General features: G+C 35.4%; 1 protein-coding gene across 13 annotated transcripts in view; it reads left to right on the top strand.

Moving 5' to 3' along the window:
• LOC140667740 (uncharacterized) overlaps positions 1–24837 on the top strand; it is a 45489-nt gene that overhangs the window by 811 nt on the left and 19841 nt on the right. For 3 of the 13 annotated variants that reach the window (XM_072895931.1, XM_072895933.1, XM_072895926.1), the window contains exons 1-2: positions 99–340; positions 23971–24281. In XM_072895931.1, the coding sequence (XP_072752032.1) occupies positions 24013–24281 (269 nt within the window). In that variant the 5' untranslated portion in view covers positions 99–340; positions 23971–24012. Of the gene's footprint in view, positions 1–40; positions 341–3389; positions 3499–23970; positions 24282–24837 lie in introns of those variants that run through there. The other 10 variants (XM_072895935.1, XM_072895937.1, XM_072895936.1 and 7 more) reach the window with 8 other exon arrangements.

Below are 24837 nucleotides of genomic sequence, written 5' to 3'. Positions count from 1 at the left end.
TATCGAGCGCCCTCCTCGCGAACGCGGCGAAAATTTCTCGTCACTTGCGGCAGCGCGGGGGCGAGGAGGAGTCCTTAACCGGAGTACGCGGCGTAGCGGGAGGGGGGTGGTGGCGCGACGGTGGTTTCTCGACGATAGGGCGATAGGGGTGGCGCGCGGGCGCGAGCGCCATCTGGCCGTTCAGTACCCGGCCACCCTCGGTGCACCTCGTAGTGCGACTCGCGCTCGCGGCTTCCGGATTATCGCGGCTAGTTTTGCGAGACCCGAGGATTCGGACACAGTGCACCCCGTGCCTTAATACAGTGACCAGTGTATGCCTTGAACGCGACGCGACAAAAAGGTAATTAATTATCATCAACAGCCACTGCTACTCTTTTCTCTCTCTCTTTCTCTTATCTTCTCCCTCCCTCCTTCTCTTTCTTTCTCTCTCTCTCTCTCTCTTTCGAAAGAAAGCTCTCGAGAAACGAACGAATGTTGAAGTAAAAGGATGAACGGTGGCGAGAGGGTGGTAGCGGCGGCGGAAACGACGTATAGAAAGAAGGTGGAGCGCGAGCGAGGTGGTGGATAAGTCGCGTTTAAGGATACCGTTCCTGGACGAGAGCAGATACACGCGAATCGATCCGTCCGCCTGCCACCCCGATGGCATATCGCGCGAGTAGAGAAGAGCAACCGAGAACTTAGCGTGTTCCTCCTCCTCCCCCTCCCCTTCTCTCCCCATATCGGAAACAATACCGTTCCATCCTTTTTGCCTTACCCCCTTCGAGCGTTCCTCGGGATCGTCCGCGACGTAATTCATCGATGCATCTCTCGGGGAATTCTTGCGGGGGATTGTTAAAAGGGCGACTAGGAGTCGAGGCGCAGTTATTAGTGCGCAAATTTTATTATAATACAAATTACTCGCAAATTATTACGTTAATGAAGAAAGTTCTTTTTTTTTTTTTTTGGCGGGTAGAGGGGTGGGTGGGGAGGGGAGGGGAGAGTCTCGAACGACGTTCTCGGTCGACGCGTTCGAAAACGTGGATCGTCTCGTCGACGCTCGGCCCACGTCAAGTCTGGCTCCCGCGCGCAATTGATCGTCGGGGGTCACCCCCCTCCCCCTCCGGGAGGGACACGAGGGACGCGCGTCATCGGCGCCTTACTCGCGTCCGAGAGTTAGGGTTCTCTAACGCGTTAGTTACAGGTGAGTGCATGTTTGTTTGTTGAACGATGACGGAGTATATAGGTACCCCGATGCGTGAGCGTTTTCGACGTCACACACACACACACACACACACACATACATATATTATACATATATTCGCGGACGTCGGAGATGAACGCCTGGTGGTTTCACCCGGTGCATGCGCCTTGTCGTCGGGATTCTGTACGAATGCGTCATAGGGGGATGAACGAGTTTGAATCTCTCTTTGCGAAATTCGATCGCATCTTGATTTTTACACTTTGGGCCGTGACATTTGCTAAAATATCATGTAAACGTGATGAGGAGAATTTTTTTCATCGAAATAATTATCGCGACTTTTTCTCTATCTGTCATCTACGTCCGTGTATTTTTATTTTTATTTTTATTTTTTTTTTTTTTTTTTTTTTTTTTTTTTTGCAATAAAAATAATTTCCCTGTCGAATTCGATTGACGTGACTCTCTCGCGATTTGAGACTCTTCATCTGGCAATTAAAGTCGAAACGAAATTTTAATATAGAAGTTAGGAAGAACCAGCAGCGAGGCAAGTCGAGGTTACTTCACTTTAGCTTTTGGCAAAACGATAAGAGAGAAGGTAAGCGAATAATTTGCTGCTTGGTTTCATCCGCCCTTTTGCCAAAGTAAATCGAGCGAATCGCGTTGCGAATATAGAACGTCGAGAAGCGAATTACTCGTTTATCTCCCCCTCGAGAAATATGACGGAATAAAAAAGTAACACACAAGTGAGTAACTGTCTCTCGTTGTTTGACCCGGCTGTCTCTTCTAACTATGTATTTCCAGTTTAATATCGAATCTTTTTATACGCGATAATCAGTAGAGGAGATAGATTTACCTGAACGACACAATCTTTTTTTTATTCCACTGAAAAGTTAATACGAAAGAAGGAAATAAGAAACTTGTCTTGCCTCTTCCAGACTTTTTAATCCTCCGACTTGTTAATCCGACCTTACAACTTTGCGAATGCGTACGAAGTTAATGGAAAAGCAATTCAAGTAGCGTGTTACTCGTTTATCTTCTGCTTTATCGAACTAGATAAGCAAATTACTTGCTGTTTGACTTACCATCCCTTATTGGGGGGCTGTGCATACTCCACGTTACGTTGAGAATATTAGAACAGAGCCGATGAAGAAACAGAAGTCGAGCGGTCGTTTTATCCGTTTACCTTTTCTACTAATCTTTCTCGAACGAGATTGGCAGGAGCCAGCAGTCGCTCTTACCTTCATGCTTCGTGTAAACCCGTCAAATACCAGAGTAAACTCATACGTAAAGTCAAGGTAGAAGCAAATCAAGCAGCGTGTCTCGCTAGATTTTCTCCACCATTCTCTCTCAAGTAAGACATGTTACTCGATTTCTATTACTTCTAGCTTTCTCTACTTCCGACCTAAAGAGGAACTAGACGGGTCAGCTACGTCAAACGTTAATCAAAATCTAATACATTTCGCGATCCGTGAATTTGACGCCAAGCACTTTTTCAAATACACAATATTAATAATTAATTTGTGAATTAAAGTAAAGATTCTTCTGTATAATCACTGTAAAAATTATCTAAAAATTCAGACACATTTCTGTCTGAATTTTTAGATCTGGAGACAGTTTGTCTTAATTATCAGAATTATTTTTCCGAAAATTTAGAAAAATGTAACACTTTGTCTGCAACTTAATCTCGTAAAATCGTAAATATATCGAATTAAATATTATCTTATGTCAAACTAATTCTTTTTTATTAGCGACTGTATCCAGAGAGTCATGAAAATACAAATTTTAATTAAAGGCAAATCTTTAACACACACACACACACACACACACATTAATTACTAATTTAAAAGGCTAAAAGTGTTTTACGCAATGTCAAATTTGTGAATCTTGAAATGTATTAGAGCCATTAACTTCTGACGTGGCCGATCCGTCTAATTGCTTCTTAATCACGGATACATCTGTTTCTCGACGATAATTCGCGCGTCCTTCGGTGCAAATACACACACACGGAGAAAGATACCAATACACAATACATATGTACATGTACGCATGCAAGCACATATACATTACACTTACAGATATATAAATGACCGATCGATTTTCTGTTCCCGATTCCGCGGCGCCCGCGACATGCAACGATCGGCGGCGAACCGAGTACACTTGTACACACATATACGAAGATTCACGCGGGTTTTCTGTGTCATTTCTCACATAGGTCTCTCACGTCGACAAGCGTCTACGATAGTTCCGCGATGCAAACGTTCGTGGCTATAGTTGCGACCGATTAGCGAGTCGCGATCGGAGAACCGGGACGTGGAACATAGGTATGTAACAGTGTGTATGTACAACACACACACACACACATACATATATGCTATCTCGCTTTATCTTTATCGAATAGCGTTCTAGGTCGAAACGAGCCGAATCTGTGTGAGAGAGAGTCTCAACGTCGAGAGAGGCTCGACAAACACGAATTAAGATAAGAATACAAGGGGTGTCTCATAAAGAAATTTTCAAAAAAAAAATAAGCCTCTTTTTCTCCTGACAAAATCTGCGAAAATGTATCACTTTGGAGATATTCCATTTTTTAATACGTCAATACAGAGTGCGTTTCTCTAAAACAATAGGCATACTGGAATATATGTCGCGTGAATAACACACAATGAAAATAACTGGAATGTAATGAGAACAACTTTAACAAAAATTACATATAAATACCGTCCACTTTGTTTACATTAGAATCGAAAAGCTGGCGCTCCCGCTGCCAGAGGCGAATTTTGTTTCAACTCAAATGTTAATTAAATTTTATTATATGTACGACAGAATTAAACAATAAAGAAACAACACTGTGTTGAGGTATTAATAAATGAGATATGTCGAAAGAGATGCATTTCCGAAAATTTTGACAAAGAATAGCCTGTACATTTATGCGAGACATCCTATAGTAATAGAAATATTGATATTTTTCAATTAATTCGAATCTTAAAGTTTGATTCTTTAACTTGTACTTACAAGAATACGTTTTTCACGAAAATTTAATTTAAGTATTTATATATATTTTAATTCCCCTCAAATACATCGTTGCATCTGACTTTTCAAAGAACACTGACCTTTGACTCGGAATTGAATTACAGTTATGGGGATTAATAGACGAGTGTAAAAAATAGCGGACCGAAACTGGATTTAATTGTTGTCGATGTGATCCGGATTACTTCGATCGAGAATGCTATAATATTTCCCGTCCCTCTCACTCTTTTATTCTGTCTCTCTTTTTCTAATGCACGCTGATTTCTTCAAAATATACACCGACCCCCATATATATCGTATATGCTTTTTGTTGGTTATCTAGTTATGACGAAGACAAGACATCCCCTAATGAGTATATAATCAAGTTTAATTAATGCTTTGTGGCACATAATATGAAGGAGGCAAATTGGTGAATAAGGAATCCGAAATTTGATATTCTAATGAATTAAATCCCGCCATGTTTTGGAGTGATAAAGTGTGTGTTGTTTTGCACGATGATAAGAATATTTTTATTATGAATGAAAAAGCTTTGACCATACATGGTCGTGAGAGTCTTTTTCAAAATTCTCGGTTGTTTTCTCGTTTTGTTTTTTAAATTAAATATTATCCGTATAATTTTGAAACTAATTAACAATTTCTTAAATTACATGTGTCTTGTATACGAAGCACATAACATTAAGTTTCATTAACTTTCGTAGATCCCCTGTAATCTTTAACTGTAACTACTTTTTTACTCGTTAAGCTGAATACACAAGGGTTTAACATACTAGAGAACAGTTTCCGGAGAGAATAAAATTCGCAAATGTTGCGTCCAACGGGGAGTTTTAATCGGAGAACAAAATCCGTCAGTAAGATTAATGAGGATCACTGTCGGTGAATAAAATCCTCCTGTGTGTCACATATTCTTGTAACAAATGATGAAAAAGCAGCCCTAACTTTTTTGAAGAATTTAATTTCGACAAACATAAACTTTTCCAACGGATATATAATATCATACATAAAATATACATATATATATATATATATATATATATATGTGTGTGTGTGTATAATAAAACTACACTCCCGGCTAAACGGCTTACGAGAGGATTCGAGTAAAATATCGATACCGTCGGAAAACATATTTGAAACTTTGATTCGGAAAGGAAATCCAGCGTTTTTACGACCGATCGCTGATTTGAAATATTCGACGTTCGTTGAAGTGACTTCCTGTCTATTCCCTCCGACATACCCGTTTTTTGCAGCGTGTTGCCGACAGCCGTTCATGGGGAATATCAGGGGTTCGTGAATTTTCGAGTAACTCTGCTATATATCTACGTATATCGTAACCCCCTCGAAGGGGTGCGTTCACCTCTACGAGAGGGTCGCCTACGCCTCTAATCTCGTCGATCTTAACGTCCGTAAACGCGAAAAAAGGCCCGATCTTAAAGGCTTCTCGAGCGCGGAGTTCGTTTATCTCCGCAAAACGATTCGTATATTTCAGAAGCGAGTAAAATAAATGATCGCCGCGAGCTCTCTCTCTCTCTCTCTCTTTCACTGTCGTCTGTTCTTCCCTTCGGGGGTTTTAACCGCTCGTGAATTCCTTCCATTAATTCTTCACCGCGTAAGTAAAAGGAGACTCGGCAGAAGACATCGGGCAGTGGTAAAAGAGACGTCACATGACGTCGATTTGTTCTTTACCGCATGATAGCTTGTATTTCACCTGAAATAGCTTTGCGAAAAATATTATTGCACATTCGATGAATTTACTGCGGATTCTGTATCGTTGTCATCTCCGTAACACGACGTTGGAAAAAGATATGCAATTTGTCTGACACATGTTGTTTTACCATTATCGAAACTTGCGAACTTTAGCTATTACGATTTTCTAACTTTAATCGCTTCAGCTTTTAACAGTTCGATATTGCAATATTTTCTTCGAAAGGAAAGAATCCATTGATATAATCAGCATAGTAGCTTGTACAAAAATAGAAATTGTACGGATAAGAAAAAGATTATTTTTTACGATATTCGCAACAAATCTTTACACTGTACAAAATTCCCTAAGAATTCAGACACATTTTGGTCTGAATTTTTCAGACGAAATAAATAATTTCGGACAATCTGCCTTAATCATCAGAGCCATTTTTTTTTTTTTTTTTTTTTTTTTTTTTCCAAGTTCCGGAAAATGTGTGAAAAGAATATTTGAATTTTCAGAACATCCTTCTAAACTTTCAAAAAACAACTCTGATAATTCGTAAGCCAGAAATTTAAATTACTTTCACATCTGAAAATTCAAGTGTAAAAATGTGTGTGATTTCTTAGGCAGTTTCTTATAGTGCTTGTGTACGCCTGCTAGAGAGCTGTAAGATAATAAGAAGGAGGAGGCGGGAGGGAGGGGTAAGTTATCATAAAAATTTCGCATTCCCGGTTTGACCCCGACCCGGTTTGGAATGGCGAACAAGTATCGCGGGAAACTCTCTGCATCTAGTTTGCATCGGCTTTGCATTTCTTCGCGGAAAAACATCGTTAGAAGCATGTCGCGCTAAAAGACAGACAGAGATAGAGAGAGAGAGAGAGAGAGACAGATTGAGCTTCACTTTGTATGTTACCGCTAAAAATACGCAATGGTAGATAGGACAGGGCCGTTGGGGATGCAGCTGAGGCGGCGTCGATGTATCGCATCCACACTAAAGCGGATGCTGCATACATCAGGCATTGTCAATAATGCCGACAAGATGCGACAGAGTAACAATACACGTTTACGACGCGCTAAAAACGGCCGTAGAGAGATGTTTAATTCGCTATTCGTTCTCCCCGCTCTCGAATCAGGAATCGATTTGCATACAGATTTGCAAAGCGCGTAATAATAATAATAAGAAAAATTAATACGAAGATATTGACAAATAATATTACTTAGATTCTCGCAGAAATCTGTGGAAGATAAAAACCTGCAAATTAAAATATAAAAGATAAAATTAAATGAAGGTAATTTTTTTTTTTTTTTTTTTTGAAAATATATATATATATGTATATATAACAGATTTTTTAAAATAAATATAATAGTTTTTATATTCCCTAAGATTCTTCTTTTATTCATATTTTATATGCTCTTGGGATTTTGAGAATTCTTTCTTTTAATGCTTGAATACATATAGTAGTTTATAATAATTCATAGCATTTTATAACCCGCTATTAATTCTCTTATTTTACATCTAAATCCGGTGTCGTTTTCGAAGGTTATAATACGCGAAAATCACAATTTTGGGGAAAAATATTCTCGACAGAATTAATATCGCAGCGTCGTTAATACCTTACCCTTTGTTTCAACGAGTTTATTCGTATGCTTCTTCGCTCGTTGGACATAAATAATCGCGCGCTTTAATCGTACGCACAGATTATATTCGCGCAAATAAAACAGCAGTTACGTTTAAAGCTAGTATATATTTTCGATAAGCTCGATTCTTGATGCTACAAAAATACGGGAAATTGTCACACAATTGTTTCTATTATCAATATAGAAGTTTATTTTACGCATTCGTTCAAACGTATCGTTTCTGTCTTTTGTGAGTTCTAAAGAATATAAATAAAATAATAAAAAAAAAAACACAGAATTTTAAAGACACTCTCGATTAACAAGCTACAGTTAAGAATTCCAACTGTTGGACAAAAACCTACATATTTCCTTTATTATTAAGTCTTATTTCATCTTTTTTTATTATTATATTATAAAATTACTTGATTTTTTTCAAAAAATTTTAAGTTAATTAAACTTTAAATCTTCAAAGTTTATAATAAAAATTAATTTCTTTAAATTTTTAAATCTTAAAAAATATTTTTATTTTATTTCTATAAAATAAATTTATATTTTAATTTTCTTAAAACATTTCTTTAAATTTGCAATTCAATATTTTTTATTTTCCATAAACTGTAAAATAATAATTAAGTTAAATTTTTTTAAAATTTAAATAACAAGATCAGAAATAATATCCAAATAATATCCAGAAACCATTTAAACTCTGCAGTTTCGCCGACTGTATACATTATCTGAATAAAAAAGAATGCGAACAGCCAAGTGATTAAAATCCTTCGGCTTTTTATTTCGATGCTCGAGGTGTTTCCGCTCGCCGGAGCGTAAACGCAATATGAGAATAGGGCTAGGGGGATGTCTCGTCGTTTTCTCCCCGCGATTCGTAGATGTGAATCATCAGCCTCGTATCGATGTTCGATATGGTCAGGGACGTGTTAACGCATTAGCTTACACGGGGCCGTAATCGAGGATAGAGAGCCTGGGAAAGGGGAGAATTTTAGTGTCCAGATAATAGACATTAATAACGTATTGTAATATAGCAGGTAGGAATTTTGTTGCAATTGATAATTGGGTGATTGTCCGCGTCAATATTGAATTTGCAAACGCGACATTTATGTAATTGAATAAAATTGATTGCAGTCAAATAATTCGCACTTTCTCTCTCCGTCTCTCTCCTTCGTATATGCATATTTTAATTTAGTACAAGAATTCTATTAAAGTCCATTATCTGTTATACGTGAAACTTCATATATGTCCTGAATAACGTAAAATTTTTAACACGCAACCATTGATAATAAATGATAATGAATGATGATCGAAACTCTTTGATATCAATTTATCCGGTGTCTGATGCAAAATGGCACGTCTTTCAGTACGGCAATAAATCTAATTCCACTTCTGGATGGAGTCCAATTTCGAGTCGTCATATTCTCGTAACGAGGGGGAAAATGAGAGGGGAAGAAAAAAAAGGGGCGACGTCGCAGAGTCGTGTCGTATCAATATGCGCGATATTATAATTAAGTGGCAAGAAGTACAGTTTGTTTGATCAACGTGATATGTGGACGAAAGGCGAAGCTCGACCTGAAATCCCAGCGCGAAATTCGGGCGCTAAAAATAGGAAAGCGTTTACCCGTCCATTGAGATTCCGGATCGATCGATCGCCATTGGCGCATCGTGGCGTGTAACGTCGACGACGCCGACGACGACGACGACGACGACGACGACGACGACGAGTAACCGACATTTACATCGTTTGAATTTAGTTTTTCCAAAGAGAGAGAGACCGCCGCGCCGGTTGTGTGTATCGATCTGTTGACCGTTGACGATGGCGGCGAGCCGAATGACAAACGAGAAGCTCAAGGAGAGTGTAACTACCACACCGCTATTACAAGCTGTGCGTTACCAAAGTATGTAAAGTATCAGGTTGTCCTTTAAATCGGAAAACTGTAGGTGCACGCGCGCTTTCGCACTTGACGTTGCTTTAAATGGCAAAATCGATGCAAGAGGTAAATTTTCTATATCAGAAGGGATACGTTTATTTGTAGAGAAGAGAAAATGGGCTAACAGCTTTTTCGAGTGGATTTTCTTCCACCTCGAAGAAATGATGTATTAAGGGGGGAATTCGGTCAAGAGGCCTGATTTTTAGGCTTTTTTTGCAAATTTTTTATAAAGAACGGATAAGATCAATTAAAATTAAAGTTTTTCCTATTTGTTAAGCAACTTTTTAAGTATCTTTTAAAATTTTTTTTATTGAAAAATTCCAAGAATTAAGCTGCATATAGCAGTTCTTCTAAAAAAAAAAAAAAAAAAAAAGTAGTTGTAAAAATATTGATTTTTTGAAATTCTACAGCCCTTTAAAGACGAAAAAAATAGCCGAAAAATTAAGACTTATTTTCAAAGTGACGCCGTTTTGTTATTTTTGCATATTTTTTAAAAATTCTATTTCGGGCGATACCTAAACTCATATATTCTAAGAATCTTTATGAATTTTTTGTTTCTGATAAGCAGAACGGCCCCAATCGTGCGCACCGAGCAACTACTTTTTTTTTTTTTTATGAGTTGAGAAGAACTGCTATATGCAGCTTAATTCTTGGAATTTTTTAATAAAAAAAATTTTAAAAGATACTTAAAAAGTTGCTTAACAAATATGAAAAACTTTTATTTTAATTGATCTTATCCGTTACTTATAAAAAATTTGCAAAAAAAGCTTAAAAATCAGGCCTCTAGACCGAATTCCCCCTTTAATCTCCTTTTTCAATGTTGTAATTATCATTTTCCTAATATCAGTTATTACATATTTCATATCTGATGATCTGTATTGGAATGATACATTTGTATTGTATATAATACATTTTAATATCTACGCAATTCCTAAATCAAAAATAAAAATATTCAATAATGGTTTCAATAGTTAACATTCACAAATCATTATTCTAGGTAATAAATGAAAATATAAAATATTATATAAAATAAAATAATAAAATATCAAATGAAATATTAAAAATATATTTCTATAAAATTAATTTTAAATATTTTTAGATGATACGTTCTATAAAGATAAAAATTCGCATTTTATCAGAAAAGTTTTCTTATTTCTCGATTATTTTTTAATACTTTCCAAGCCGCGAAAAGTGACAAAGTAAATCGAATGAGAAAAATGTATCTTTGCATATTTTTCATGAAAACGCGTAGCTATTACGAAATATTTTTTGTATATCTGTAAAATTCAATAAAAATTAAATATATATAAATAAAGAATTATTGACATTCTGCTAAATTGAAAACTGCAGCTTTAAAGTCATTCTCTCGAATAAAACATGGAAAATAAAAGAGTCAGTAGGTCGATATTACCAAATTCCTTCTCTCATTTTCCTTTTTTTTCTTCTCTCTCTCTCTCTCTCTCTCTCTCTCTTTCTTACCTTTATTATTTATCCCTTTAATTTGCACCCGACTGTCGGCGATATCTCACGTGCTTCGTATGAAGCGTGCCCATAATTCGTCGCGACTCGACAATATATCCGTCAGGTTGAGGCGCGATCTTTTAAATTAAATCCATTAGATTCGTGGCATTATTACCGGACGTCCGATACTCTATAAACCCCCTTAAAACATTACGAGTTGATTCAAGCGCGTTTGTCAAATCAAAAGTTACGGAGCAGAACAGATTTGACATCATCAGTTTATATATAATAAAATTACTTATTTTAATGAATGTTAATTCTATATAAATTTTTTTTTTTAATAGAAATTTTACTTAAGAGATACATTGAAAGTTCAAATTTATTAATTTAGTTACGAGTTGGTAAAAAAAAGAAAAGAAAGAAAAAAAAAAAAAGAATTAAGAGAGATTGAAATTGACAGAAAAGCTTCTTTTTATAGCTAAAAAATATCCGTTAATTCTGTAACCATCCGGGTATTTAAAATAAATATATTTTTAGAAGATTTTTTTTTTATAGAAAATTTTTATACATCAGTATAAAAGCAATAACAGAACTCGGACACAAATAGACATTAAAACTCCGAATACCAATAATTCATATTATTTCATCAAATTAGCGCAAATGAAACCCTTTGAATGAAGTCTGCTTTTGATTGTCGAGTAAACTAATTACGACCCTTCTTCTTTCACGCGCATGCGCGCGCACGAATTCTTTCTCTTTGATAAATCAAAGTTCTCCTTCAGTAGGATAACGAGCATAAAATTATAGACCATTCGCCCCGCACGATCGCGGAATTGATCCGATTTCCCGAACTGTCTCTCTTTTCCTCCTCCTCCTTCTCCCCCCTCTCGCCCCTCTCCCTCTTGGGGGTTCTCTTTTTAATTGAATCGGATTATGGAAACGCGTCGGGCATTTCAAACGTCGCCACGGCGAATGTCAATAATCTTAAGTGGCCATGAGAAGTGGGATTATTTGAAATTCATTGGATTTGTGGAAATCCAAGGAGCCAACCGCAGCTTTTTTGCGAAATCGCAATCGCGGAGAATCGAGATTGGGATAATGTAATAAGGGAAAAAACTAAACGGTGCAAAACTGTTATGTCCCACGTGCTTTACATCAATCTGATGTAGCTTCATTTATCCGATATTGCATAAATTCAGCTTTTGTAAAAAAGAGGATCGAGGTGCAGATATTCGGAGCCCCCTGACAGAGAATAAAAATGGATAGAACACGGGCGATTTTGATTTTTGTAAAAAGAGAGCGATATTCTTTTCAAAGTCCAACACTTTTAACGAGAAATTTCAGTTTTTCTAAAAAAAAAAAAAATTGGGTAGTATATTCGATCGCGTTTTTGTATTGCAAGCTCTTTTTTAATATTGCAGAATGCGCTTGTTAGTGATAAAAGGAAAAATAAATAAATAACAATGAACGCGCGTTTAGGAAAAAAAAAACCAATTGATTATCAGCCCGTAATATTCCTGTTTAATACATTTGATCAACAAGCATACACTAATTAAGTTTTATTGTTATTGAGCTTTTGTGCAAGTGTTGTCTCTGCAATAAGGTACGCATATTATTATAATGACATAAGAAAAAGAGAGAGAGAGAGAGAGAGAGAGAGATCGAAAGAAGCGAGTATAAAAGCTCCACTTTGAGAATTAAATTTTCAATTTCAATTTAAGACTAAATTGAAATCTCGTCTTCAAGTATTAAAAGTTGCGACAGAAGTGATGATGACGTTCAATTTTTACTGAGAGCTAATCGATTTTGAGCTTGGCAAGGAATCGCTTAATGGATGAACGATGTTAATGTACGTGTATAACATGTGACTTAGGCTGACAATCGACGTTATTTTTATAAGAAATTCCGTCTCATCTTCTACCATTTAGATTTATATTGCCTTTTGTAAATTGTAATTTATATAGTCATATATATATATATATATGTGTGTGTGTGTGTGTGTGTGTGTGTGATAAAGTCGAAAACAAGGTTAATGCGATTGTTTTATGTAATTATGTCTCGTGGATGGTTTCTACCTCGCTAAAATAAATTAAACCGTACTGTGTGTATGTATATTGGCTCGAAATCAAACGTTTATGAATTTACATCATCCCAGGCTCCACGCAATTCAAATATGTAACAGATATGATGATATATTGAATGCAGGAAATATCAATACTTTAGTCCATCGACATCTTGGGAAAGTGTCAATACTCGTACTTTACATGAATATCTTGAGCTTGTCAATACTCTTAATATGATAGTTTCTAAGTCTCAATATTTATAATGTCGATCGTATTTCCATTGTGTGAAAAATTCATAAAATTATACGGTTTAAAACTAAATTCGTAATACTAGATTGCGATTACTATTACTATTACAAAAATAGAGACTATTTTGATGACCCTGTGAGCTTGATAAATAGCGTAGCGCTATTTGTGAATTTATCGCCAACGAGTTTTTAATCGAATCAACGTCTAAAATTACCATTTATCGATTAAATTCTACGTGAAATGCCAATTTATATATTCCTCGTTGATCAGTCTAATATTAAAGCTTCTGCAGCTTTATGGAACGAAACTACCCAAGTATGTCCGTGGTCGCCATCGTCTGAAAGACTGGCGTTCCTTCCTGCGTTCGACGACGACGGTCGTTATAGAAGGTCCCGAGGACAAACTTCGCCCTCAGCGCGCGGTACTCGAGGGAGATATCTACTCGCGCGCGGAAAACGCAGACGAATTTGCAGCAGGAGCCGCGACAATCGATCGGGGCCACGACACTTCGGTCGGATGCTTTTGCTTTGCGCACGCCATTGTCGCTTTGGCGCTTTCAAAAAAAGAAAAAACAAAAATGAGAAAAAAAGGTTCACTGAAAAAATTGTGTCCAAGAATCATTCAGGCACATTTTTGTCTGAATTTTCAGATCTGAGTGTCTGAAAGTAATTTCAGATAATTTGACTTTATCATTAGAATTATTTTTTTCGAAAGTCTAGGAGAATATCTAAAAATTTAGACATTTTTTTGAAGATTTTGTTCGAAAATTCGGACATGTCTGTAAAAAAAACTTTTAGACACTTTATCCCTAGTTAGTTTTTACTATATTCTTTACTTTACATTGTAAGAAATTACTTAAGAATTCGGACACATTTTTGTCTGAATTTTTAGACCTGAGTGTCTAAAAAGTAATTTCAAATAATTTATCTTAATCGTTAGACTGTCTGAAAATTTAGTTTGAATATTCGGACAATGTGTCGTCACTTTAGACACTTTTTTTACAACTACATTGTAAAAAAATAATTGCAGACAAAGTATATAAAGTTTTCTTACAAACACAATATCCGAATTTTCAGATAAAATTTCTAAAAAAGTGTCTTGAATTTTTATTCTTCTGAATTTTCCGATATTCTTCTAAACTTGCAGGAAAACGACTTTGATTAAAACTGATTGTCTAACAATAAAATTACTTTAGACAGATCTAAAAATTCTGACAAAAATGAGTCTGAATTCTTAGACAATTTTTACAGTGAAAAAAATAACTGCAGATAAAGTTTTTTTAAATTTTCTGAATTTTTCAGACGTTCAGAAAAATGACTCTGGTGATCAAGATAGATTGTCTGAAATTACTTTCAGATCTGAAAATTCAAACAAAAATGTCTAAATTTTTAGGCAATTTCTTACAGCTCTCAAAGGTAGATTATTCCAAAAACAATATTTCGTCCGTCTTTTTTTCCCTTTTCTTTTTTCTAAAGAAGAACGCAATGACGTTGAACACGCTCTGAACGTACGTCGCGGGATTCAAAATGTGCCGATTGTATCTGTTGGTGCCAGTGACCCCCTATTGATTCCACGCTCAGCGAAGCACAGACCAGACCCTCTCGTTCCCACTCTTTCATTCTCGGTCTCTTTCTCTCTCTCTCTCTCTTTTTCCCTTCATCGCTCTCTTTCACCCTTCTAGCCACCCTCCTGTTTCCTCGCGTTCGACCACCCTCTATGCGCCCTCTGTCCCCTTCTCGCTCCCTTACACGCTTATACATGCGCGATATACCGCGGTAATGTCCCACGCGAGCGAACCCGAGCACCAGTTTCACCCTGTAGTAGCTCCCAAGCTACAACTAACTAACCAACCGACCGACCTGGGCGAAAATAATTTTACCTTTGTCACACGAAGAGCGGCAAGAGCACCACACTAAACGCTCGGGCCTACCTGCGGTCGCTCATGCGGCTGATATTCCGCGAGTCGGCTAAGCCTCTCTTCATTCTGACAATGTGGGTAAAATATTATTAACAGGATTAAGCGTTGCTTGTTCCTTCTCTTCGTGGAATTTCAGAACATTTGGCGAAAAGGCGGCGAAAACTTTAAATCGAAATCCCGAAGTTTCTAAAAGATCCGTACAAAAATGTCTTTCAGGATTGTGAGTTTCGATCGTCTTATCAGCACTTGTTATTCTGTGAAAGCTATTAATTTTGTTATCGAGTTGTGGTACCTTAGCTGTATAACTAAGAAGGTGCTTTTGAATGCCTTCGAAATAAATAGCCGAGAACGTAATCTTTGATCAATTTAGAAAGTTACGACCTCTTTCACGGTTTCTTTAAAATTAACCATTTCGCATTCCCCCTTTCATTTCACGCACGATAATCATCAATAAAGTTTCTACTTATTTACATTTATATTGAAAAAAATATTACGCTTTTATATTGGATTATTTATTATGTTTATTTTTTCTATTATCGTTAATAAAAAATTTTGAGCCCCCGATGAACAGCATTGAGACATTTGTTGTTAGAATTGTTGGGTATCAAAAGATTATCAAAAACTCCAGATGCAACCTTGAAATGAGTCCTCTGAGTGCTACAGGTGTCCAAAAATTTATTATTATGACCATGTACCTCTAATCTTATCCGATTTCTCTGCGTCCAGAGCATCTCTCTCTTCGCGGTGACGGTGGTAACAGATTGTATCAAAAACTGAAATAATGTCTGGAATATATTAGTATAGTTCATTAATCCAGCCAAGTTCCTGGAGGCGATATCTATGCCGTCGTGTCAGAGAAATTCAGATTTGATTGCTATGACGGGGACGATGTCTCAGGAGTTCGCTCTGGGGGAGAAGATGAACGAGCGGCGATTGTACCAGTTGGGGTAAACCAGCCCTGTGGTACGGGGTTACTTCGAAGCAATCGCTGACCGTGATAAGGTCCATTGTGGACCATGTGGAAAATATCAGTCGTGCGATTTATGAGAATATGATGACAGTTATGATATCTGGGATGTCCAATACCTTGACGAAAATATTTGTCCATCAGCAAAAACAGCCATCGATATTTTTTTTTTTTTTTTTTAGTATTAAAGAACGCTGATGAGGAAGAAGAGTGATAAGGTCCGTACGGTCGCAGGCTTCAATCAGGCAATCAAAACCTATTTTTTTATACTTTATGAGTACTTTTTTTTGATTAATATACGACTCATGAGACTGTTCACGGAAAGCCCAAACTAAGTATAGTTATTTCAAATTGATTTTAATATCTATTGTGTATTAGGTATCTATCACTTTGTGGATTACGTGAAATACACAATTATGAAAATTAATTAAAATATGCGTGAACAGTTTAAAAAAATTTAAATTATAATTTTATTATTTTTTTTTTTATTTTTCCATTAAGTGTCTCACTTTTCTTTTCAGCATCTTTAAGTTTCATATACGAGGCTCGCGCGCGCGAAATATCTTATATTATTTATTTCGGTCAGAATTCTCTCCGGAAGAGTAGGCGCTTTTTTTTTGCTGAGCCGAACGAACTCTGCCTCTTTAAGAGCTATGAGAAATTTGTTTGTCCAACAGAAAGCGCCCGTGATAGAGTTGGAAAACAGGAGCAAGTCGATATTCGCAGTAGTTTCAATGGAAATCGCACGACGAAGAATTACTGGGACAGCCGGGTCTATACATATGCCATTGTCCCCGGCCAGTTCTAAACCTGCGTTAAACGGTAAATCGTAGATTAATGGCTACAGTAAACCACGTTGAAAACGGAGGAACGAGAAAGGGAGACCGTTTGTAGAGAGTGCATTCCCGTATTTTTAAAGGTGCCCGTACCTGCGTTTCGCTGCCGTTTTGGATCTTTATTACGGCAACTATTGATCCATAAATTTAAGAGTAGAACTACTCTACTAAGAGTAGAATTCCTCTAGTTTATTAGATTACTAGTTTTTGTCGTTTTATTAGCAGTCTAAAGGCTTGCCGAAAAATAGCTGAAAAAGTGACATTACTGTAAAAAAAAAAAAAATAAAAAAAATAAAAACTACAAATAGAATGTCTAAAGTTTTCTTACAGACACACTCGGAATTTTCAAATAGAATTTTCAGTAAGGATTTTGAAGCTTCTAACATTCTTTCAAACAGACAGAATTTTCAGAAAAGTGTTTGAAATTTCTGACATTCTCTTGAACTTTCAGAAAGATGACTCTTATGGTTAAGACAGATTGTCTGAAATTACTTTCATACACTCTATTTTTAGATCTGAAAATGCAGACAAAAATATATTTAAATTCTTCAGTAATCATTCACAGTATAAAAATCCCATGCAGATACGTGATTAAGCGCAATAGAAAATGATCAGACGCTAGATACGCGAACAGGATTACGGGCGTTTGTCTCCGTGTAAAGTCAGTTTTACACGTGTAATCTTCCTCCATTCTAGTAGGTGATCACATGTCCCATCATGTATGATTCATTGGAGGTCCCATTGTTACACGAGAGGCTGGTAACGTCGTCGCGATTCGTTTCCGCGCCAAGTAAGCGAGCATACTTTTATCACTGTCGGACAACGGAATGTTCTCATTCCCCCAAGTTCTAACATGCATCAAGTCTAGATTCTGTGACACGAATTATACACGCTATTCGGGCCAACGTACACTGCTCGCGTGCTTTTGTAATTCCGATTGTTTCACAACGTCGTCCAAGGAGGAGTCAATTCCCTCTCTTTTTTTCAAGTCTGGCAAAAATGACGCGGATATTCGTGTAGAATAAAAATATCGCGTGACGAATCGCATTCTTTCATATATTTTGCTTTATATTATCGCATTGTAAAGTCTTTTGCGGTTTTATTTAGATAAAAAAAATGCTTTTTTTTTTTTCTCAACAGCAACCTCTATAATGATATCGATATAAGCTGTCTTCAGTTCTTTGACCATTATCTAAGTCTGATAAAATTATACTATACTTTTTTATGTATATCATAATAACGATAATAACTTGACGACATCTTAAGAGATTTTTTATATAAAAATCAAATTGACGAGAGAACGTATATATGTATATGTAAGGTACTTTTTTACAGAAATCAATATTTTAATATGAGAAACACATGGGTCATCATCTTTCCTATACGCGGAAAAATGTTTTCGCGAACATATATAATTTATATTATAATTCACAAGTTATATATATGTTAATAATGCATTTTAATAACTATGTTTTCTATTATATTATGTAAATTTCTCTTCTGTACGCGCGTGTTTTTTCTACATTTGATGGAAAAATTTGCAAGCCACGCGGGAGTGTATACAATGGACACTGTCGGTTTGCACGTGAAATCGTCGTACGATCAACCAGAATGCCCGTTACCTACATGTCGGATGCGAGCGCGAAAGGATAAATCGAGTTCAGTTATGCGAAACTAATAACGCGCCTGTCCGGCTGGAAACGGTGCGGCGTTCCTTGCACAAGCTACGTGCTTCCGCAACGGAGTCGATATATCACGGGGGTTGTAATGTACTAACGAATACACGCGGACGGTCATTCGCTCTTTTATCCCCGTAATTCAGTTCTGACTCATGCATCATCTGACACATGAATTAAAAGCCGCGTGGCCAATGACTCATACACGTGGGTATGGTATCTCCCCCTGTCGTCTATCGGTTTGGTATAAATCAGGATACGTTCTCGAAAATTGAACATCTATTGCCATATTTATATTTCCAATCAGATGCACGCGTTTCACGTGCGAAACAACAATGATTTTAATAGCCTAGTGTAAATAAAATATTGCTTTTTATTTTAAAAATTGTACATGTTGGTAGTAAAATTTTAGTTTAAAATATTATTTTAAAATATTTCTTATTTTAGTAAAAGATTGGTGACAGATACTCGCATGCACACGGAAGATATTTACTTGAAATGCGATAATTGAAATTAATTGAGATAATAGTTTTAAAGGAGAAAAGAATTATCAGATATTTTTATTTGAAGTTTTCAGTCATATCATTTTCAATAATAATTAGATTCTAAATATAATTTCCTATTATTGCTTGAATTATTTATGTTTAATAAATATTTTATTTTTTAATGAGAGAATTTCAAGATGTAATATTATATTCGTCTGTTCATCAATCTTAATATAATATAGAATAACGGATGGATTCTTTTTTTTTATCAAAGCAAGTTGAGATTAGGGACGGGACTACAGGGAATACACGTATAGGCTGCAGGTATTTCGGTCCATTCGATTTGATTCAATGTCATTTGGCTCACCGATATTTGTTTTACCGGTAAATGTCATAATTTGACAGTTACGAGTACACACACATTTTGTGAAAGATAAATAGCTGCGAATGAGTCTGTATTTCCTCTTTTCTCTTAATATCAGCATTTCTTTCATGATTGAATGATATATACATACACACACACACACACACATATATATATATATACAAAATTTTATGATATATAGTCTATACAGTCTTTTGTGTTCTGATGATTTATATCCCAACAGTATGAAAAATTTAATAAATTATACCGTAAAAATTATATTGAATTCGACTATTGATCGAGAACAGAAGTGAAGAAAATAATATTGGAAATAGAAAATAGGAATATTTGAAAAAAGTATATTCAATATAATTAATTTAATTTATATTGCTTAAAATCTGTAAAGAAAGTCTGAGAGATGCATATATAAAGTATTTATCTCTGATTTATAAAATTAATTAGATATTTCAAATAAGATTTTAATTAACACAATAATTAATTATTATATTTACTTAATCATTGATAACATTCGTATTAAAACATGTTTTCTTAAATATTTCAATTTTATATTTCATATATTATTTTGTTCACTCTTCTACTTCCGATTGATAACCGAATTCAATCTAATTTTGACATATTTAATTTCCAACACTCGTCAAAATAAACGAATAATCCTCAGGAATTTTTTTTTATCGAAAAATAGAGTATATATTTAGAAGCAGTGCAACTCTGTCGTCTAGCTTTTCCCAAGGATGGGACAAACTTCAAACGGGGTACAACTGCTTCGAATCCCGGAAATATTCTTGTTTACTCGCTATCTCTCAAATTGAATTCGCAAATTCTCCTATGTTAGAAGGAACTTAAAACGCGCGTGACGCTTCTCTTGGGTTCTCTCAAGACGGATTCGAGTTAACATAACTCTAGTCGGCGGAGACAATCATCGTCTCGCGTCTCGGCTCTGCATGGAATTTCCATAAGTACCGTGCGGGAAAAGTGATGTTAATTAAAAGCGTAAAGTTCATCACCCGACGAGACTTGGCTTACACAGATCGTAGTTACTGCATAACAATAAATTCGGTGTAGGAAAGTTGGTGGTTGGTTGGCTGGTTGGTTGGTTGGTTGGTTGGTTGGTTGGTTGGTCGGTTGTGCATAACGGCCGGGTAATAACTCGAGTTTCGAAATAACCGTTTGCTCTCGCAAATTCCGCGAGAGAGAAATGAAGAAACTCTGTTGGCAAAGTTGTCTCGGCGCGAAGTATATATACATATACGTATACGTATGTGTATGCGCGAGTTTATTGTCAAATGAGAAAGAATACTCGCGACAGCAGATTATGTAAATAGGAATGATTAACACAATTATCTTGACGCGTCAATCTTCTCGGCAGCTTCTCCTTTATGAGATACTACACATGTTTTGTACGAGAATGCAAACGGATGCCCTCGGATATTTTGTACGAGAGCGAAAAGTATTTTCCAAGCTCGCGCTAGATTTTTTAATAATATCTTATAAAATCAAATAAATAATCAGTTGCATACATAAGTATGTATAAAATATTTTTGCGAGAAATTTAATATGATATCGATAGGTTACTTAGAGTAAGATGTATTTAATTATTGTAAAAGATATGAATGGCTATGGATGAATGAGTGAAAATTTTTCTAACCACCAACCAAGTCCCTTCTTTAGAAGCTGAAGAAATAAAGAGATTATAATATAATATCGATGGAGAGAAAAATAGTCTATACATGTATATCGATATATCTTCCATGATAATTTAATAATAATTTATCGCGTTTTCAACATTTTCAGTGTTTAAGAAACAATATCTTAAAGTTTTTTGCGAATATTGTGTTCGATCTTATAGATATATTTTCAGGATACTCCTGGAAAATCCCTGCAACTTTCAGGGATTTCTTTTCTATCTAAAAGAATCAAAGAATTCTCATTTTCAGGAATTTTATTGAGACTTAAACAATTTTTTTCATTTAAGAATGAATTATGTTATAAATATATATCTATCTATCTATCTCTATTTATATATTTATATTTTAACAAAAATATTAAATACACAGTACATATTTTTTTGTAATTTTTGGTGATAAAAAAATGAAAAAATACTAACAAATGAAAAATGTTTTACAAATTCAGTTTCTTTTTAGTACATATTTACTAGCACTTGAAACTTAAGAAATTCTATATTTTTTCTTCGTATGAGTGGAAAACATTAGAAAAAGCATGTAACAAAGAAACTTATTTTAGCGTAAATTGCGTAAAAAGAATCTTTAAAATATTTTCTTTATCAGGAATTTTGAACAAAAATACTTGCTAAAAAAGAGAACTTTTAGCGGATCTTTTTACAAGATTTGAGTAGACATCTTATTTTGTCAATTTATATAAAGAATCTGTTCTACAAATTTCGATTCATATCTCAAAACTGTCAACGCTTTAATAATTCCTTGTCATTTTTATGGGATTAATATTGCCAGTACTTGTCGCGATAATTTTTACACGACACGTTCTGTAAACGAATAATTTATTTTTGATCTCGATAATTTTGAGCTGAGAAGGAAGTCGATTTATCCAACAACTCATGTCGGAATGTGTTATGATGTCCGTATATTTCATCCTCGTGTATGTACACCACACTGACCTCACCTCCATCTCGCCCCCAACACCTGTGTGAACACCGGCGGCGTATGACGTATATAACACTTCCGCGGTGTCGCGGACACCAGTGGTGACCGCGGTTGAGTGTTATTCTCGCGACCTCGTTAGAGCAAACGAAAGAGAAGGAGATTTTTCATCCGTATATGCGGAGAGCAAGAGTCGAAATCGCCGCGGTTTTTTTTTTTTCACATCTCGACGATGACCTCTTTAGATTATTCGAAAGCAATTTTTCCTCACCAAGGAGCTCTAACAAACAGAATAGATCGTGTACATATATACGTATGCTTGTTATCGTCGTATTATATTATAAAAAGCATGATTTATACACAGGTTTACATTAAAGAGTCGTTAGCAAAAATCAGATGAGACGAACAAAGGGACCAAATTTTTTTCTTGGATATACGTGAAACTTGAGTTTGTGATCCAATTAATAGAACATTAGAAAGAAATTTTGTACTCGAGAGTGATCTCAAAATTTCTTTCTAACGTTCTGTTAATTGAATCGATTAAAGTTTATGCGACACTGCAGAAATTGAGAAATAAGCACGCGGAATATGAGTTGTGTGGTGATTTCATTTTTAGATATATATTATATATTGCGATTTTTATGTTATTGATTATTCACATCCACTGCAAGTTTTTTATATGCATGATCAGAAATGTTTGTTTGTTTATAATAATTAAAGCGACCTTGAGCACAACAAGATAAGATTCTTCATGTGACACTTGTATTTTTCTTGTTTAATTAACATTAAATGACTTTATTATTTGCACAATTAATGCAAATAACGCAAATCACGTGAAACATATTTTAAGATATGAACTGGATGACGTAAGTGTAAATTTATTTTAAAACTGTTCAAAATTCATCATTATTAGTTTGCGACTCCACATAAGATACGTATTTTTAAATAAAATTAGATTGAAATATATTTATATTGCGCGTACGTTTTAAACTGTATATTAATAAATCTTTATCTAAAATTTCATCTAAAATAGTATTAAATATTATTTTTATAAAGCGTACAATTTGTCCAAACTTTCTTTTTACTAATAGATCGTAAATTAAAGATATTCGTGTATTACTTTAAGAAAATATTCATTAAAAAAAAAAATAGAAGAAGAAACTTGCGCGATGATTTCGCGCGAGGTTCGTGCAAGTGACTAAATGAAAGAACAAACTTGCATATAGAGATACGCGAGATGTTGAAAGAAAAAAAACTGTCGTCCAGTTAAAAATTCCTTAAGAAGGAGCTACACGGATCATCTGTGTCAAAAATTAATACATTTCGAAATTCATGAATTTTGTTCATTGCATTTATATAAAGCACTTTTAATCTTTTAAAATGTTAAATTAATTTGTGAGTTGAAGTAAAGATTTGCCTTGCAGAATGAAAATTTTTATTTTCATGTTTTTTAAATACAATTAGTATAAAATTTTTCCGTACAATAAGAAAGTTTGTTTGATGTGAGATATTTACAATTTTTAGAATAAGTTCTATTCTACAGAATTAAAATTTTTTATTTGAATTTTTGTGTACAGTATAAAAAGGCTGGTTTGATATGAGATAATATTTACGATTTTGAAATTAAATTATATACTACCGGGCAAATTTTCATTTCAATTTACAAATTGTTGTATTTGAAAATTAATTATTAATTTTATATTTTAAAAGTGCTTTACGCAATGTCGAGTTGATGAATCTCGAAGTTTAGAATATTTTAGATGTAGCATTAACTTTTGACGTGGATGATCCGCCCTCCTCCTTAAAATACGCTCCGTGGCAGCGTGACATTGCGTGACAAGAAGTCTCGCGTTTAATATCGCGAATTTTTCTCTATGTCCTCTAGTAGAATGGACATCCTGCTGCGAGACATGAACGCGCCGTGGCGATGACAAGCCTGATCTTGGAGAACGCGGACTTGAACCGACTCTTTCCGAAATGCCGGCCTAGGGGCGGCCCACCCCCGGGGGCCTCCTCCACGCAGAGCAGCCAGCAGCCGCATGACAGCCCTTGCCAGACGGAGGCCGCCGCTATCACCACCGCCACCGCCACCGCCGCGACCACCGCAACAGCCGCTGTCACCATCGCATCCACGTCGACGAGCGTCTCCGCGATATCGGACGACATGATCGACCTCGAACGCGACATCTCCGACAGGCAAGTTAAACTCATTTACCAGGAGGCGAAGCGCAGGATGATTAAGTTAATTCCAGGATATCCCGGAAGAACTGCGAGGTTAATCCGGATGGATAATGATATTCCTCCCTTCTTTTTCTCGATTTAGATTCAATGTTTCGGATGATTCGCAAGGTGTCTACTCGCTAAAAAAAAAACATCGAAACTTAGAATTTTCAGGGAATTAAAAAAAAAAAATTCTTTTTTTTTTTAATTTTGCTTTTATACTGTAAGTTAAGTTATGAATTATGTGTGTTTAAAATTTAATGATATTATAAATATATAAGTATTTATCTCTGTTTTACATTTAATGTCTTAACAAAATATTGAATATGCTGTACACATTTTTTTATTTTATTTTTTAGTCTGAATAAAAAAAATTTATTTTAAGAAATTATTAACGTCAAAAAGTTAATTAATTAATAGAACCAAAAAATCTTTAAAATATTCTCTTGAAATTTTGAATAAAAATACCGCGAAAATCAAGGAAAAGGAATTTTCAGAGAATTTTTTTACAAAATTTGAATAGACACCCTGT

This window comes from Anoplolepis gracilipes, chromosome 7 (genome assembly GCF_047496725.1).
Source record: "Anoplolepis gracilipes chromosome 7, ASM4749672v1, whole genome shotgun sequence".
Lineage (NCBI taxonomy): Eukaryota > Metazoa > Arthropoda > Insecta > Hymenoptera > Formicidae > Anoplolepis > Anoplolepis gracilipes.
This window is presented reverse-complemented; position numbering and strand designations above follow the sequence as displayed.